The following is a 16,703-nucleotide window of genomic DNA, read 5'->3' as shown; positions in this document are numbered from 1 at the left end:
GTCCCGGGGAGTTGATTGTACATAAAGACATCGTTTGTACCTCGTTCAATGTGTCTCTTCTCTTGAATTTTATGACATTGTACATGAGTGTTAGTATGGTGTTTGGCATTAAACTATCCTTTGAATAGACAGAAACTCACTCCCTTTTTCATTTCTGCCATTGTGTTTATATGCAGGGCATCTGCAGGTCTTCAAAGTTTTAAAAAGCATTCATTTCAGTTTTTCAAAGGTATTAAAGAGTATCATTTATTTTACAAAGGCAGTAATTTTAGTTATAAAATGTTTTTGTATGTCATTTTAGCAAAAACTGGATGAGTATTTTAGTTCCATACCTCTGACTGGATGTAAAACATGTGGATCATAAGTTAATTTAGTTATATATTTAATTGAATAATCCATCCATCCATTCATCCATCCAATTTCTGCTGCTTATCCAGGCCATGATAAAAGATATTAGCAGGAATTATGATTAGATACTGCTGGGGAAAACTGGAACTGACAAATATGTGATACAGATGTCAATAAATTAACGCACTTGGTAAATAATTCTAGGTTTTCTAGGTGAAAAAGGTATTAAATTCCATTCTGTGTGGTATTAAAAATGTCTTTAGAGGTTTTAAAATGTACTTGGTGATCCCGGCAGAACACAGTGTATGATACAGGCCACTTATTTATTTATTTATTTATTTATTTTAAGTACGCAAAATGAATATTGCCACGAAAATTATGTTGAGGGAACGTTTTGACCAGCAAGTTCTTCAGGTGTTATTTGTGATATTTAGTGTGCGGACTACTTCTGCTGCTTTTGTCCACCACCTCCTTTGTCTCTTATGCTATCCCAAGATTTAAAGCATGAGTTGAACAATATAACAAAAAGAAATCATACTTTGATCATTTAATTTCCAATGCAAGACAGATTATATATAAAAAGGAACAAAGCAGTAATATGCAGCTGAAATTGGGATTTTCATGAAGATGCAAAACATTGACTATCAAGAACAGATTATCTCCGATTTTTTTTTTGTGAAATTTCTCACACTGACAGTTGAGACACTGACTGACTGACTGATTATTTGTTGGACATGGACCTCTCCTATGCGCGCACGTAGATCCTTGTGCACACCACATCATCAGCTCCAAAGGTCTGAAACGAGATTGAGAGGGGGGAATATTTAAAAAATATAAATTTACCATAAAAGACATACAAATTCAAATTCATCTGCAAACGTAAGCCATTACTCGGGGTCTGGATCTTTCAAAAATGGACAAAACCCTTTCAGCGGTGGAAGATGTAGTCAGATCTTTTACTTACGTAGAAGTAACAGTACCACAGGGTAAAAATATACTGTCACGAGTAAAGGTCCTGCATTCAAAATGTTACTTAAGTAAAAGTAGAAAAGTATTAGCATCAAAATATACTTAAAGTAACAAAAGTGAATATACTCATTATGCAGACTGACCAATTTCAGAATAATATATACTAAATTAACTGGATTAAACCGGATTATACACAGTAATACATTATGTGTATGCATCGCTTTAATGTTGCAGCTGGTAAAGGTGGGGCTAATTTTAACTAGTACTTTATATGCTGCTGAGTAGTTTACAGTAATCTATAATAATACAAAATCTAAATTTGACACAGTTGACTGCTGAAGAAACGGACGTGACAAAAACTGATATGAAAATGGGGAAGAAGCATTGGATGCCCCAGGTTAGGGGTGTGTGTTTGACTGAAACAAAGTTTTATGGTTGTCCCAGGGGCGCAGCGTGATGGCTGACTGCAGTGTCACACATCATCATTATCTCAGGCCATACGGTGTGATGGGACGGGGAAGGAGGCCGGAGCTGTAAAAAAAAAAAAAAAAAAAAAAAAAAAAAATAGATCTGAGACGGCTCCATCTGGTGCGTGGTGGGATGCCGAGGGAGACATTAACTGGAGGAAACATCATGGTCCATTGGCGTTTCTGAACAGCGTGATCAATGAGACCAATTAAAGCCCACAGGAGGGGACATAGAATTGGACCCCCGACACCATCACAGCCACACAATTCCATCTGACTCCAGTCCCATCATATAAACTCGCTTTTGCAGGACTGCCATAATCTTTAAAAATCAATATTTATTGGCTTGATATGTAAAGTAGTTATATGAGGTTCTTCTTATGGACAAACAAAAGAGTAGCTTTTCACTCTCAAGCATTTATCCTCTTCTCCTTTTTACTGTAGACTCCCTAAATGTTCATTACAGTCCGCCCATCTTAGATCACAGCGAGGGCAGTAAGCCGCCACATGTTGTCTTCATTAAACCCACATCCATCCATCTCGCCCTGAGAGCCTAATTGCTTCATCTGCTGGCCGGTGCTTTCATTCAAGTTTAATTTTTCTGTTAATACTGAATACTGATCGATCCCATCCGTCTGAGAGCAGAGGGGACAGTGAACTCATTAGTAGAAGGGATGTGTTAGATTTTAGTTCCCTGTATATATAAAAGAGTGTTTACAAGCAATAGAATTTTACTATATTTTAGTACTTTCCATAACAGTGGCTAACAGAGGAAGCTGACAAAGCTGTAGGTGGCGCTATATTATTCATGTATCCTAAAGCATTAACTTAAAAAAGTTAAACGAATTTAAATAGGACGTTCCGTTTAAAATCTCCTTTTAGAGATGTGAAGTAAAGAAATTGTTCAAATTCAAAATAAATTTAAAGAAATTCAATAGTCATGTATCGGCTTATAGTTGTTTTTGTTTTTTTAAACAGAAAAGTATAATATTGACAAACAAGAATCCCGTAGATTTGTATTTATTAAATATTTGTGACAAAGATACATACTAATCTGGACATTTTGCATCATCTCCCTGCCTGAAGACCTGATGCTTGCAGATTTTTTTTTTCTTTTTCTTTTTTTTACTTTTATCAGTTTTATTTTTCCAATTTCACTATGTTTTCATGTGATTTATTTGTTTATTTTATTTATATTTTATTCACTATATTTTTGTTTGGCAAATTACGATGCGGATTTGTTTTAATTGTCTTTTTCTTTGTGAAGCGCTTTGTAAAATTGCTTTGAAAGGTGCTATGTAAATAACGTTTATTATCATCATTTTACAGTTGAAAAATGGACTTAACAGTGCCCTGTCTAGTTTTGCATTTCTATACTGCAATTTCTTCTACCTTATTAGCCAACATATACACCGATACCAATACATTTGCATAAGCTAATATTGGCCTGGCCAATTTTAGTGGTCTCGTTGTATTGGAAAATACATAGTTTTCACGCTTTGCTACTATTGAGAATTCGGCCCTAACTTCCAAAATGGTGCACTCTCAATATTGGTAAAGACTATATACTTTAGTAGCATCATCGAATAGCAACGGTTCAAGACCTCCAGAGTAGGACTGCAACTAATGATTGTTTTTCGTGATAGATTCATCTACCCAGTATTTTCTTGATGAATCACTCAATTGTTTGGTTTATAAAACCATGAAAAAAAATCCTATTTTAAATTCTTAGAGCCAGATGTGACATCTAGAGATTTCTTGTTTTGATGGCTTGCCAGAGTATATTTGAAATCAAAATGTTATTAAGGGAGTATTATAGGGACTTTCAAACCACACACTTCTGTGTTCATTATGTAGATTTCTCTTTGAAGTAATGTTTTTTTTAAAGGTGTTTTGAGGTTTGATCCAGATCATTGGTGAAAGATTTTTTTAGACTGTCTCGCCTTAAAGTCAAATTATTCTGCTTCAACATCATTCTAATCTTAAAATCTAAATAATACTTTAGTTTAGGTGTAATATGACGAAGTTCTGTTTAAATTACAGAACAGCAGGGAATATATTCATGTTTTGTTTTTTCTTTTCCCCCAATGATTCAATCCCATATCCCTATCAGATTGCAGCTTATCACTCCTACGCAGACAGATATACACCACCTCTTGAATAAAAAACAGATTTGGTCCTGGTCAAAGCTTTGTACCCCTTCGAAAACCTGCATTCGGTCCAAATCACAGCCCCTCTCGAATGTTTTCCTGATTTTCTCTCTGCAGAGGTGAGGCCAAGTCAATGAGAGGGAGTTCTTCATCAAAGCCAAACTGGATTCAGCTTTGTTGTCCATCTGGCCAAGAGATCAAAGCAGGTTAAATCCCAGATGTTTACACGAAAAAGGGATTTGCCTTAGTGATCTTGATTTGCCGGTAACTGGAGATGGAAGTGTTTCTGGTAGATGCAAGGTCGAGGAATGCAGTGTCTAACAAAAAAACGTATGCCAGGGAAAAACTCATTTATTCCTTTGAAATCTAGATTAAGTTTCCCCGTGGACCCCCTTTAATAGGTGTTGCTGTAAACTAACAAATAATTTGCGGGTCGTGCAAACCAAAAGTGAAATCACGTCAACATCAAATGGCCAACAATAACAAACGTCACCTACATGTTAGACCTCTTTTAATACGACTTTCTATTGCTGTTCTCTCCCACAGATACAGGCATGTTTATCCACACCCTCATTTGGCAAATAGAAAGAAATATGAGAAATGGATGATTGCTCCAAGCATTTTGGAAAAAATATCGACCACATCATTAAACATTTTCACATCTGGTGTCGCCACCCAGTTATGGCCTCTCTTGACCCTCTGTCTAGTTGGTGTAGTTGGTAAAACCTTAACATGATGTTTTTTTAAACTTTAGTTTCTATACAATTTAAACAAACGAGACATAACACGGTAGTTGGTGAGCTTTAGAGGTGCTGCCTTTGCACAGGGCCAGGCTAGCTGTTTCCTCCTGTCTCCAGTTTTGATGCTAAGCTAAGCTAAATGGCTACTGGCTTTATTTTCTTAATTGCCATACAGATATGAGAGAGAGGTATTAACCTTCTCCTCTGAGTGTTGCTAAAAAAGCGATTAAGCACATTTCTACAAAATGTCAAACTATTCCTTGTAGGACAGGCTACACCGAACTGCAAGAATAAAAGTGTTTTTGTCACAAGTTGAGGACGGTCCCTTGGGCCAATCCCTTAATTGTTTTGTTCTTGGCAGAAAGAGAAGTAGAAACAGAAAAATGGCCCTTGTGGTCAAAGACAGCGACCTCCAAGTTTGACACCTCATCCCACTTTGGAAAACGTCCAAACATCTGTTCAGTGATCTGCGGGGAGATTTCAGATGAAAATGGGGGGGGTTGTGTAGACATCCTTCTTGGGAGCCACAATCTTATGAAAGATAATATAGGGAAAACTTTTTAAAACATTTTTTTCTAGAAGGAGAAACAAACGGAATGATCCCGAAGAGACACACTTAAAAATGTGATTCTCTCTGGGTACAATCCATGCCTTATACACTTATAGTTGTAGATTAGATTGAGTCTGTACCTGCGCGTAGGACTCTCTTTCTTATCTGTCGCCATATTTCTAGTCACAGCAAAGTTAAAACACTACTCACCAGTATGAGTTCATCCCCTCTGAGTTCTCGGCTCCAAAAGGTCTTTGGACCGTTCCCGCTCAGTAGAGTCTGTTTGCAGTAAATCTTGTTTTCTTTTTCCCAAGTGGCCAAGCTCTATTGAAAAGCAGCACTTCAGTTAGGTTTCCCATATTTATCCCCTCAGCTTCACTTGGCTAACAGGATGTCGGCACTAAAACAAAGTGATGGACAAGAGATCAGTGAGGACTGTGTTGATCTCTTTGCCTCGTCGGTCTTTAAAGGACCATACCAGACTCTTTTAAATGTTTTAGCCCATTTACTAATGCCTGGCACTTTTAAAGCATTACAGTTTCTAGATTTTTGAGTGCATTTCCACCTACTCCCAGATAGCCATTTGGCTTCCTTAGCTTCCAGACCAGTGGATATTTTGAAATAAAAGTTTGGATTTGTACACATCCCAGGCAGTCAGTTAACTTACCTTGCACTTTCTGCCGTCCACCGTCTCCTCATTAAACTCCTCACCGATAAGGAAGTTGATCTCCGTGGTGCGGACTGTGGTAGACGTCTTGATGTAGAAGTGCTCGCCGCTCTGCCTTATCTCCACGTGGGGCTTGGATGCAGCAGCCCCCGCCACCTTCCTCAGCATGGCACTCACACCTGACAATGAGAACCAAGCTGCCTGTGAGCCTAGAGTATAAATATCGAGTAGGGCTGATGAGTCTGTAAGAATGAATTAAACAGACAAATCACTGTCTGCCTCAGACAAGAATTAGGAGTTCCCGCCTACTGGCACTAAGTATAAGACCTGCTTTTCCCATATTTTATCATTTGACATTGAGAATAGTCACCCCACATTTTTTCCGTCTGCCTGTGGGGCCAGAAAGGATGGTGAGGAAAAAAAAAAAAAAAATCAGAGGTTGTGCTTCAGAGATTAAGCTTATATACCAGTAATGCATAAAGGTAGAGGCATCGATCTCAGGCAGAGTCATACCACCGTGAAAACAAATCACTTTTTAGCCGTCGGGAGAAGATATTACATATACAAAGCTGTTGGTTTTCATATTTATAAAAGCATCCTCCAGCAGCTGCAAGTGAGATTGTCATCAGCAGATAGGTGATGAGAGGGAGGAATGCCAGTGCCGTTGGCTTTGTTTAGCTCTCCTGTAGATCGCGATAGATTCCGTTCCCCAAATGAGTGGAAAAGCTATTAACCCTCTTTCTCACACAGTTACAGTTCGAAGGATTGGATGAGAGAACGCTTCAGTCTGTTTCCCCGAATCTCGTAGACCGTCCCTCAAGCTCAGCATCAGTGCATGTACAACAAGAAGAGTTTGTTGTCTCCTTGAATTAAGAAAAGTTGAGCTCCACTTTGGAGCAAGCAGCTTCAGTGTTAAATTTGTCTCCTGTAACCATACTTCCAGCAAAAACCTGCGCAGTTGTGGAGCTAAGCTTAGAGAGTGGATTGTTGGCAACGGAGTGGAAAACTGTAGCTTTTTGTGTGTGAATTTAATCAAATGTTATTCTGTTGCCACCATCTAAGATGCTTAGAATCTATGTATGGTCTCCCATTTATACCTTAAGTGTGATGCATTTGTATTCTTAGCAGTTTTAAAATTTAAAAATCCAACGACTATTCATTGAACACCAGTCAACTCTGCAAGCTTTTCAGAATGAATCTCAATTGCAGCCTAATGTCTGCGTTCCAGGTATAGTTGTCTGCCGTGCAGATAATCGACCTCTTACAAGCTAATTCATTTAATGTTCGCTAAAATGCATTCAAACCTTCATGGAAGAAAGAATAGATTGTCCTCACCCAGGGCTTTGAGCAAATCGTCGAAATTCTCGCTGCTCTTCATTTTCCAGTTGCCTGCAAAATTGGGCATTTTTCTTGTGGGGTTTGGTTGGTGTGTCAGCCTTTGCTTCCTGTCGTCTCTTGTCTCCTCCGCTGCCTTTCCTCGGCCTCTTTCTTCCCCTCCGTCCGTCCCTGTGCTCCCTCCTCCTCTCCTCTCTGTGTGCAGTGATCCCACACCGCAGACCAACCCCCCCCCTACCCCTGCCTCCTCTCCAACACACACATTCTTAGGGTATTATTCTCATTACAGATTTCTTTAAATGATAGAGCTAAAGTATGTTTTGGTTGGAAGGTCTCGATGTCTCATCTCTGACTGAGATCTGACTGGGGTTTGTGGAACTTAATTGTGCGTTCATTCAAATATTTGGTACTTAAGCCTTTAAGTATCAGTCTTTTTATCACAGATTTCTCAATGACATCCACAGCTGAACAGAGGATCATCTACTTTTCATTTTATATGGAGGGGTTGTGAAGCTCGTTTTAAGGGTCCGTTCACCCAAATTCCATAAAGAATATAAATTCTCAATTACCTCCGATTGTATCTTGTCATGTAGACAGATTTGGTTCTATTTGATCCCAGCTTTTGAGATATCTGTCTCTGAGATTTCTGCCCCCACCCGAAGACAATGGAGGTGAATGAAATTTTGCTCGGTCAAAAATTCAACAGCAACTCCTTTTTTCGAGAGACGGGGACAAAATGGGCACGTCAGAGCTGTTTTAAGAAAGACTTAAAGGTGAAGCGTTTGTATATAATGCACAATGAATTTTCATCAGACCGAATCTCATCATTTCACTCGTACTGAAGATGAATAATGAAAGCTCCTTGAATACCTACAGTATTTGTCCTTTGCTGCACTTCACATGTCAAAATTGTAGATAAGGCTGCAAAGATTACACAATTCAGCTCTCACGCTGATCCTGTCAGTGCTTTGACTATCCCACTTTTTATCCTACGCACCCTCGCACAGCTTACCACCATTACATCCCATGAGAATGAGAGGCCCTTCCTCTAACCCCGGCCAAGTCAGATTGGTTCCCTCTCCGACAGCCCCTCATCAATCTTTTGGACAAAGTGCCTTCAAGACACTGCTCGATAATTAATGTATAGAAGAGAGCTGGGAGCACTCCGTCATCCCACCAGGAAGCGTCAGCTCAGAGATGGCCTCCGCCATCTTCACCGGGTCTCCTTGTTCATTTCGTTCATCAGCAGATTTGGCCGTTTGTCTCCGGGTGGTTTTATTTCCGAAAAGGGAAAGTGAACATTTGGGTGCCGCGTAGAGCGAAAGCGCGGAGGGAAAAATGGGAGCTGTAGGAGCATTGTCTGGTGCCGTCTATAGCCCCGTTCATGAGAATTTAGATTTTTTTTTTTTAACCTATGTGTGAGTTACTTTGGTTTTTCCATGGCCTAAATTGGGTTAATCTGACTTTAGATGCATTTTTGATGAGATATCTCTGTTGTAAAAAGGCAGCATTTTTTTCACTCATATGCACTTGTTTCTCCAGCAAGGTAAATCTACCTTTGTATATCACAATGAAGTAAATCCAAAAAGAGCAGAGCTTTTGTTAGACTTGAACATGAAGTCAGTTTTATTACAAAGCCACCGATATGTATTACCTGTATTTCATCTTTTTTAAAACTGTATTATTTTAATATCATGACAAGCACGAGAATCAAAACTGAGTCGTAGGTTGAGTCTTTTAGAAAGGGCCCGAAGAGTCGTCCTCGTACTGAGCGTTGCACGGCTGTCCTTCCAGTCAGATCAGAAAAACACTGTATTTAAACCAAGCTGACTCACCTCAGTAGATCCTCTCATCTCATTACCTAACTACCACACTAAGATATGACCTTTGATGTCAGAGCGTTCACCTTCGACAAGATGTATGGACGCCCCACGGTTATGAGAACAGCGAGGACACACATTGACTTTTCTCAGGCCACAGAATCACATTTTCTCCTCCCAAACCTTCTCAACCGCACAATGAACTCCCAGAGGACGATAGTAATGCACTATATTGACATGTTTTGTTTTTTTTCTAGATGTTGCAGTAAATGAGTTCACACAAAGCTTCTTATTACATACATATGTTTTAAATTGTACATCAAGGATTCTGCAGACGCCTGGAGAAACACCGATTGATTACTAGCTTTTTATTTATGCTTTGTTAAACCAAGGAAATACCCTAAGTCAAATGGTCAGATGTACTTTGTGTGCAGTGATTCCATGTATTGCAAATTTTAAAAGTTCTGTTTTTGGGACTCTGCTAAAGCCTGGCCTTATTTTATTCACGTCTGATCACTGTTTGTAGGTTTTTGGGATTAAACATAGGCAATGAAAAGAGTGAAAACTACCATTCTGTACTTTAACAGCTCGCTTGACTTGCATATACTACGATAAATCAGACAGGGAGATTTTATGAGCCAATATTAGCTTATCATGGATATATACAGTGGCATGAAAAGGTTTGGGTACCTCTGATCAAAATTTCTGTTACTGTGAGTAGAAGATGAACTGACCTCCAAAAGGCATAAAGTTAAAAGTGAAACATTCTTTTCAATATTTTAAGCAAGATTAGTGTATTATTTTTTATCTTGTACAAATTTAGAGTTAAAAAAAGGAAAGAACCATACAAATTTTGGGCTTCTCAAAGATTTTAGTTCTCAAATAACTTTTATCAAGGTCAGCCCTTGATTAGCTTGTTAGGACTATGGCCTGTTCAAAATCATCGTCAGGAAAGGCCAAGTAATGCAAATTTGCAGTCAGCAGCCACGGGCTCCTCTGAGCAGCTGCCTAGCACGCTGAAAATGAAAAGAATTGATGCCCACAAAGCAGGAGAAGGCTATAAGAAGATAGCAAGGCGTTTTCAAGTAGAGTTTTCCCAGGTCGAAATGTAATTAAGAAGCGGCAGTTGACAGGAATGGTGGAGGTCTCGTTGAGGTCTTGAAGAGCAAGACAACTTTCCGAGAGAACTGCTCGTAGGATCGCTGGAAAGGCAAAAAATTAAAACTCCAGTTTGACGGCAAAAGGAATATGAAAAATCTGACCTTCACGGAAGAGACATCAGAAGAAAACCTTGGTTACAGTTGGGGTTTTTTTTGTTTTTTTCACCAAATGAACTTCTCCTTCTCAGGCATGTTTGTCTACATTGTGTGTTAATGTTTAAAAAAAAAAAATGTCAGTAAGCATCTTTTTTTTTTTTTTTACCCGGAAACATTGTTATTTGCATCAGCTTGAAAAATGTATTGGTCAGGCTCTAATTGGGCTTATTTAACTTTTTCTAACATTTTCTACAAAATTCTTGTCAAAACCCAAAAGGTCAAGTAATCTGACATTAAAATGACCACAGATAATCCTTGACAGAACATCTGCTAATCAAATTATTTAAAAAATTAACATTGAAATATGAAACTGAAAAAAAAAAACCCAGCATAGCCTACTGAAGGTTCATTAGCTTACACTGCTTGGAACACAGTAAAACCACAAACTGAATTTCTTTAGCAGTCGTGATGTTTTATTTACCAAACAGATGAACCAAGACACACAAAGACAGCACATGATGTGAAACCACGTGTATTCTGTACACGACAGTCGAGTTCTGATTTACTACAGAAGACTTATTTCTGTTGCGCACGGACAATATAATCACGCTTTAAGTTACTGAGAGCTGTGCAAAGGAAACGAAAAATGAACTCCAGTCTGTAATCATCTTAATACAGAAGTTTGCATTGATCCCCTCGAGGCTTGCAGGTTTTAGTAACGTAGTTTTTAAAAGATGAAGATAACTGCCCTGAACAAAATCTGTTTGAAAAACTAATACTTGGAGTTGCAAGTGAATCTATAAAGTATTCCAGCTTAACACATCTTGGCATGGCCTGAGCAAATTTAAATATATCTTAAAAAGACATTATGGCTTCATCTAAACAAACTTTCTGATTTAGGAATTTGCCTCCAAACGATGTAAAACAGCTCGTCACCATTTTTCTTTCTCTATGATGAAAATACCTTCAGTGTCATTACAATAAAAAAAAAAAAAGAAAGGGCAGTTCTAAAAACTGACCACATCTGACATTATACTTTAAATATAGTGTTTTTGTTTTGAACTTAATCACCCTCCCCAAAAAGCCACCAAAGCAGTGATTTTTTTTTTTTTTTTTTTTAAAGCAACAAGCTGCGTGAGCCACAATACTCAGTTATTCATGTTAAATGAAAAACAAACATGACAATGTGAAATTTTGCAGTTTGGACACTTCTGTGGTCACAATCCCAAAATACACTTCAAGCCAAAAAGCAAACTAAAAAATAAATTAGGTAAAATGCATTCTTTTGTTATTCACACAATTTACAGGAAATATACAATCACATTTTGTGATGAGAATAAGGAAGGTTAAAACATTTACATTATTGCACTCCAACATTTACTGTCACAACAGCAAAACAGCATTAGTTGTGCTTCCTGCCCTTCAGTCCCCTTTTCCTCACAGGTCTTGACTGGGAGCCCACCATAATGGAAATAACTTAAAAACTTCCTGCTAGTTACCAGTACACAAAATCAGCCATTTATTAACTAGCTTGATCACTGCAATGTTTTCTACAATGCCAATAAGACAGCAAACTAGTATGTTACAAAAAAGCTGATAAAATGTTGCACTGTATGTCTAATGTATGTATGTATGTATGTATATAGTTTCACACTATGAAGGCATCATTTTAAAAAGGCTAAGCGAAAGGAACTGCAGAGCAGACACAGAAGCCAGTTTAGTGAGCGTAAGGAGAGATTGGATTACTGGTCATGTGAATGCATCATCATGAGTTACAGTATATGACGCCTCTTCCAAACCCTGATTAAAACCAGGTTTTTATGTGGGCCAAGCAGGGCTCGACTTTGGTAGGACAGCACAAACGATCGAAGGTAATAACGGTCTGTCAGCAATCAATTTCTACTTTTCTCCACTGCAAAGATGCTCAAACATGATTGTAGAATGTGCCTTGACAAAAGAGAGAAAATTAATCCTACAAGGTTGCATCTATGTTCCAGTCTCCATTTTCATTTGCACTAAAAAGCCACAACCCTGTTAAGCAGCGACACGAACCTGGGTATGAATTTTAATGGTCAGATATTTAATCTATAACTAACAGGTTGGTATGAATGGTCACATACAGGTTTAAAGTCACAGTTAGTGTGTTTAGAGTGGCCAGAGTCCATGTTTTTCCCCAGGCTGTTATTTAAAACAAACCTCTCATTCATCCAGTGCTTTCACAGGAAGTCTAATTTGGGGCTGAGGGCTAACATGGCACATGGCACATGGTCCATGTATTGTCTGTCCAAGAATCTTCTACCAGTGTCTCGAATCCACCAGCTCCGGTCGCAAACTCAGTTTTTTTAGCGTCTCATAGCCGACCACCATGACGATGGCAGTGGGTGTGGATGAAATGATGCGTGCCGACAGTCCTTTGGTCAATCCCCAGAAGCCCTCGTCTTTGATCAGCTGCCTGAATGTTTCGATGACTGAAGTCCTCCCCTCAACCTAAACAAAACACACAAACACAGTTCGTGTTGTGTCTTTTTTTGGAACCACAAACCAGTCTCACACCTTAGCCTAAGGCTGAGTGATATATTGGAATATTCCGATTAATCTTTAACTGAACATGAAAAAGTTGGAACGACATTGGAAGCTGAATTTGGTCACTGTTAATTATATGTAGACTTTGATATAACATTTCAGATTAATGAGGTGGAATTGTCAGGGCATAGTTTTTCTCAGACATTATTAATGTCAAATACTAACTTCCTCCACTCAGTATTTATACATATTGATGGTTGGCTCCTCTTCAAGGCCTAACTTGGCTTGTGAACCGTTTTCTTGTGCAGAACCTGTCACCAAAGCACAACTTTTGCTTTCCTGCCCTGAATAGGAAAAGCTTCCCAGATATGTCAAGATATGCAAATTACAGAAGAGTGATAGTCGCTTGAAACCTTACGCACACATACAAAAAAAGCTGACTAATTATGAACATTTAATGTTTCAGCTATTTTAAAATATCTAACTCAACATAATGGACTTTGCAGTTTAATTCACTTTTCTGCCAGGTTTCTCCACACGGACAGAAAAGACAAATTACATTTTTTGATTCCCTTGAGTACAATAAACTAATTGCCATTCATCTCTAGGCTACTGGAAATATCTCCAAATATTTAAAAAATAACCTGGATTGAGTTTTTTTTGTTTGTTTTTTTTGTATGCTGTGAATCGTCCATTCAACATAGCAGCCCCAAATGACCACATGATACCTGTTGTATTATGACAGGTGTACGGTAAATGAAAGTTACCTGTACTCTGGCTCTAACTACATCCATCGGGTTGGTGACAGTCGAGGCAGTAGCAGCAGCTAGAGGTCCAGCCATGGCTTGCAGAATCAGATGAGGGCAGTCACTGGGAGCCAGTTTAGAGAGTTGCTCTGTTGAACACAACACATAAAGGTACTTTATTAACCACATTGCACGGACTGGTGGAATTCATTCTCACTAAATATGTACAAAAGCACTGGGAACATAGATAGGTCATGACAAAAACCAAGCTCAAGGTGTTAGAGAAGGTGCAATTAGTGCAGTCCAGTTGCTTACCAGCATAAAAATGATAGAAAGGCCACCAGACAGCGCTGTTTGGGATATAAGTGAGTAAAGAAGCCACATATCCCCTGTAGAAGCCCCGGAAGCCATCAGCAGCAAAAATCTGAGCCATAATGTTCCTGGTTTGGCCAAACACTTTTTTGGGCTTTCTAGTCTCTGTGTTGCAATTCAGTCGAAAACGGGTGAGGTGCTCCCCTTGGCCCTGCATCATCAGCTGCTGAGAGACAACATCTATGGGAACAGTGATGCTTTGAGCAACTAGGGAGGCCGAGCCGCCTGCCACCAGCGACTTGACCGTATTGTCCTCGGAATATTGGGAGACGTACTTCCTCACAAGCTCGTAGGTGGTTATGTAAGCCTGGCCCGAGATGAGCGTGAAGGTGTTGACCATGAAGCCACGATAGAGACCTCGTACGCCCTCCGCCCGCAGGATCTTGAAGAAGGCGTCAAAGGTGCCGCTGTAGAGTGATTTGCCCCTCTGCACCTGCAGCCGAGTGCGGATGAGTGTGGCCGGGTAGATGGTGGCCCGGATGGTCATCGTCATGAACACCCCAAAGGAGTAGAACTTCCTTTTGTCGAGGTCCTCCCACTCGATGATCTGGATGTTCCTTTTCTGCTGCATCCTGCCAGCTGTAGGTGCCGCCTCATCAGACTGATCCCTGCCTGACAGCATGAACAATAATAACAACAACAGTGTAGTCAGTAAAACCAGTTTTTACTAAACTCGGAAGTTCACTGTGACGCTGGAACCGCTAGTTTGACATACATACTACATACAGTTGGTACTTTAACATCTCCATGAAAACTGAGCAAACTCCACTGATAAAAACGTGGGATGTGGTTCAAAGCTCTGGAAACAAGAGGCACTTGGATTGTCTTACATCCCACCATGATCTCCATGACAAAAAAAAACACATACCGGTAGTTCGTTATCAAGAATGCAGTCACAATATATTCATATATTTCACGTCTATACAAAGACATTTTCTGAAAAAAAAAAAAAAAAATCAATAAAAAGATTTAAGGATAAAATTGCCAGATTAGAATGTCGGGTTTTGGCTGATCTAAGAAATTGGATACCTTATATATTGGTTGGTGGCTTCATTGCATTAATGCAAAAATTGATTTGTAGCCACAATTTCCACAATGGCCTAATGCCTAATGCTATTAAAATGATAATTACCGCAGTATAAAAAAAGTATAGAAAAATTTCTGACAGATGACAAATACATAGTCTCCCTGTTTACAGTATATCACCGTATCTACCAACCATTCCCTCTGCACTCCCGATTGCAGTAGGGCCTGACATTGTCTTATGAGGGAAAATAGATAAGTTTATAAATATAACATAAATGACATTGAATGCTCAGAAACACGGATTCCATAAATGAATGCACAGATATGAGATATGCACAAGAAGCTTCAAAAGACGAGACTTCATAAAGTGACAGTTTCCACTGAAAAATGCTGAGTTCATGGGGGGGATTTCCATTTCGTGACCAGCATTTTAATTTGTTAAAATTTCATTATGTGTTATTTGAAGCTGTCAATCCTGCAAACAAAACTATCTTCATATGTCAATCCTGCAAACAAAACTATCTTCATATGTAAAGACAGGTTTGGGGTGGATCCATCATTTAGTAAGAACGCTTAAGGCAAACAGGGCACAGAACCATTAGCTGTGTATGAGAGCACGCACCCAAAAAGTGGCGGTACTCGTCATTTCTTTCCACCCTCTTAGCTGTAAAAAGCATTCTGTAACCAAATGCTGTCACGTTACTGTTAACTCTAATTGAACAGTAGTAATATTTATCTATAGTCATCTACGAGAGAGTCGCTTTTGTTGTCACCCGGCAGGTAAATATCATCTCACCGGTTTGTACTTGACCCCCAGTGACAACATCGGTCAGAGGACACCGTGTTCCCGAGCCGGTGTGAGGTCAACCGAGAGCTACTGGAGCACTCCCGTGGGAGCTAATGACACTAATTAAAGCCTAACAATAGAAGTCAGACGTTTACAAAACCAGGTGTGTTATAAAATATGTCGGTTGCGACCTGCTGGGTGTGCTAGTGCCGTGTGTTAGCTTCCAGCGAGCTAGCTCTGAGTTATACAGCGTTAGCACTGGGTTAAACATTTCCTACCTCCTCGGACAGATGTTTATTTCAGAGTCATGTCCTTAATGTAATTCGGTCTTGAAACCTCATGTCAACTGCTGATTAAAACATTTAATTCAAACTAATGTCTATAAGTGGCTATAAGACTTAAAAACTCTAAAAAGACTTGAACTGTAAAAATGGAGTACGCTACCGCTTAGCTAGTGAGCTAACTGGTAGAAGTCTTCCTGTTCCCATTCAAACGCCATGCCGTTCAGTCAACCAATGACAAACATGGTGCGTTCAGCCACATGGTTCACGCCGAAATTACGCGTAACCGAGAGGGGGGAAAAAAACGTTCACGTCAGCCGATCTGGAGATATTATAACCGATTATGTCAAAAAATGACGCTCCAGCTCTGGCAGTTACATCAATATAAAATCTAACACTGCTTCTATCTAGTTTCACTTGGCAATGTACTGCTACAAAATGTAAAACGAAATGTAAAACAAAAAAACAAAAGAAGCTAATTTAGGCAGATTATCTGCTGTGACTACAAGTTCAGTACCAGAGTTAACTAACTTGAAATAATGTGTGAAAACTCACAAAACAGCGGGGGTTATCTCATGTTTTTCCCATTCTGCCGACAACGGGTGAACGCAGCGGAGCTTCTTCTTCCCTCGTTTGTGTTACGCCTCATCCCAGTTGTCTCAGTAC

At 39.3% G+C, this 16,703-nt stretch overlaps 2 protein-coding genes across 6 annotated transcripts; both read right to left on the bottom strand.

The window, feature by feature from the left end:
- Positions 1-906: 906 nt before the first annotated feature.
- LOC120789792 (cellular retinoic acid-binding protein 1) lies at positions 907-7,386 on the bottom strand. 2 transcript variants are annotated; one of them, XM_040126826.1, is made up of 4 exons: positions 7,227-7,386; positions 5,892-6,070; positions 5,435-5,548; positions 907-1,144 (listed from the first exon to the last, which is right to left on the bottom strand). In XM_040126826.1, exons 1-4 carry the CDS (start codon positions 7,294-7,296, stop codon positions 1,094-1,096), a joined length of 414 nt encoding a protein of 137 aa, XP_039982760.1. In that variant the 5' UTR covers positions 7,297-7,386; the 3' UTR covers positions 907-1,093. The 2 variants fall into 2 exon arrangements, with proteins under 2 accessions (XP_039982760.1, XP_039982752.1); XM_040126818.1 differs by lacking the exon at positions 907-1,144 and adding an exon at positions 1,734-1,848.
- Positions 7,387-11,401: 4,015 nt separating this feature from the next.
- LOC120789774 (solute carrier family 25 member 44-like) lies at positions 11,402-16,703 on the bottom strand. Of its 4 annotated transcripts, none has more exons than XM_040126780.1 (4): positions 16,593-16,703; positions 13,887-14,555; positions 13,593-13,720; positions 11,402-12,789 (listed from the first exon to the last, which is right to left on the bottom strand). In XM_040126780.1, exons 2-4 carry the CDS (start codon positions 14,512-14,514, stop codon positions 12,598-12,600), a joined length of 948 nt encoding a protein of 315 aa, XP_039982714.1. In that variant the 5' UTR covers positions 14,515-14,555; positions 16,593-16,703; the 3' UTR covers positions 11,402-12,597. The 4 variants fall into 4 exon arrangements, with proteins under 4 accessions (XP_039982714.1, XP_039982731.1, XP_039982704.1 ...); XM_040126797.1 differs by having other exon boundaries at positions 13,887-14,551; positions 16,593-16,687; XM_040126770.1 differs by lacking the exon at positions 16,593-16,703 and adding an exon at positions 16,035-16,562.

Source organism: Xiphias gladius, chromosome 1 (genome assembly GCF_016859285.1).
Source record: "Xiphias gladius isolate SHS-SW01 ecotype Sanya breed wild chromosome 1, ASM1685928v1, whole genome shotgun sequence".
Classification (NCBI taxonomy): Eukaryota; Metazoa; Chordata; class Actinopteri; order Istiophoriformes; family Xiphiidae; genus Xiphias; species Xiphias gladius.
The sequence above is the reverse complement of the archived record's forward strand: the minus strand, read 5'-3'. Positions and strand labels throughout refer to the sequence as shown.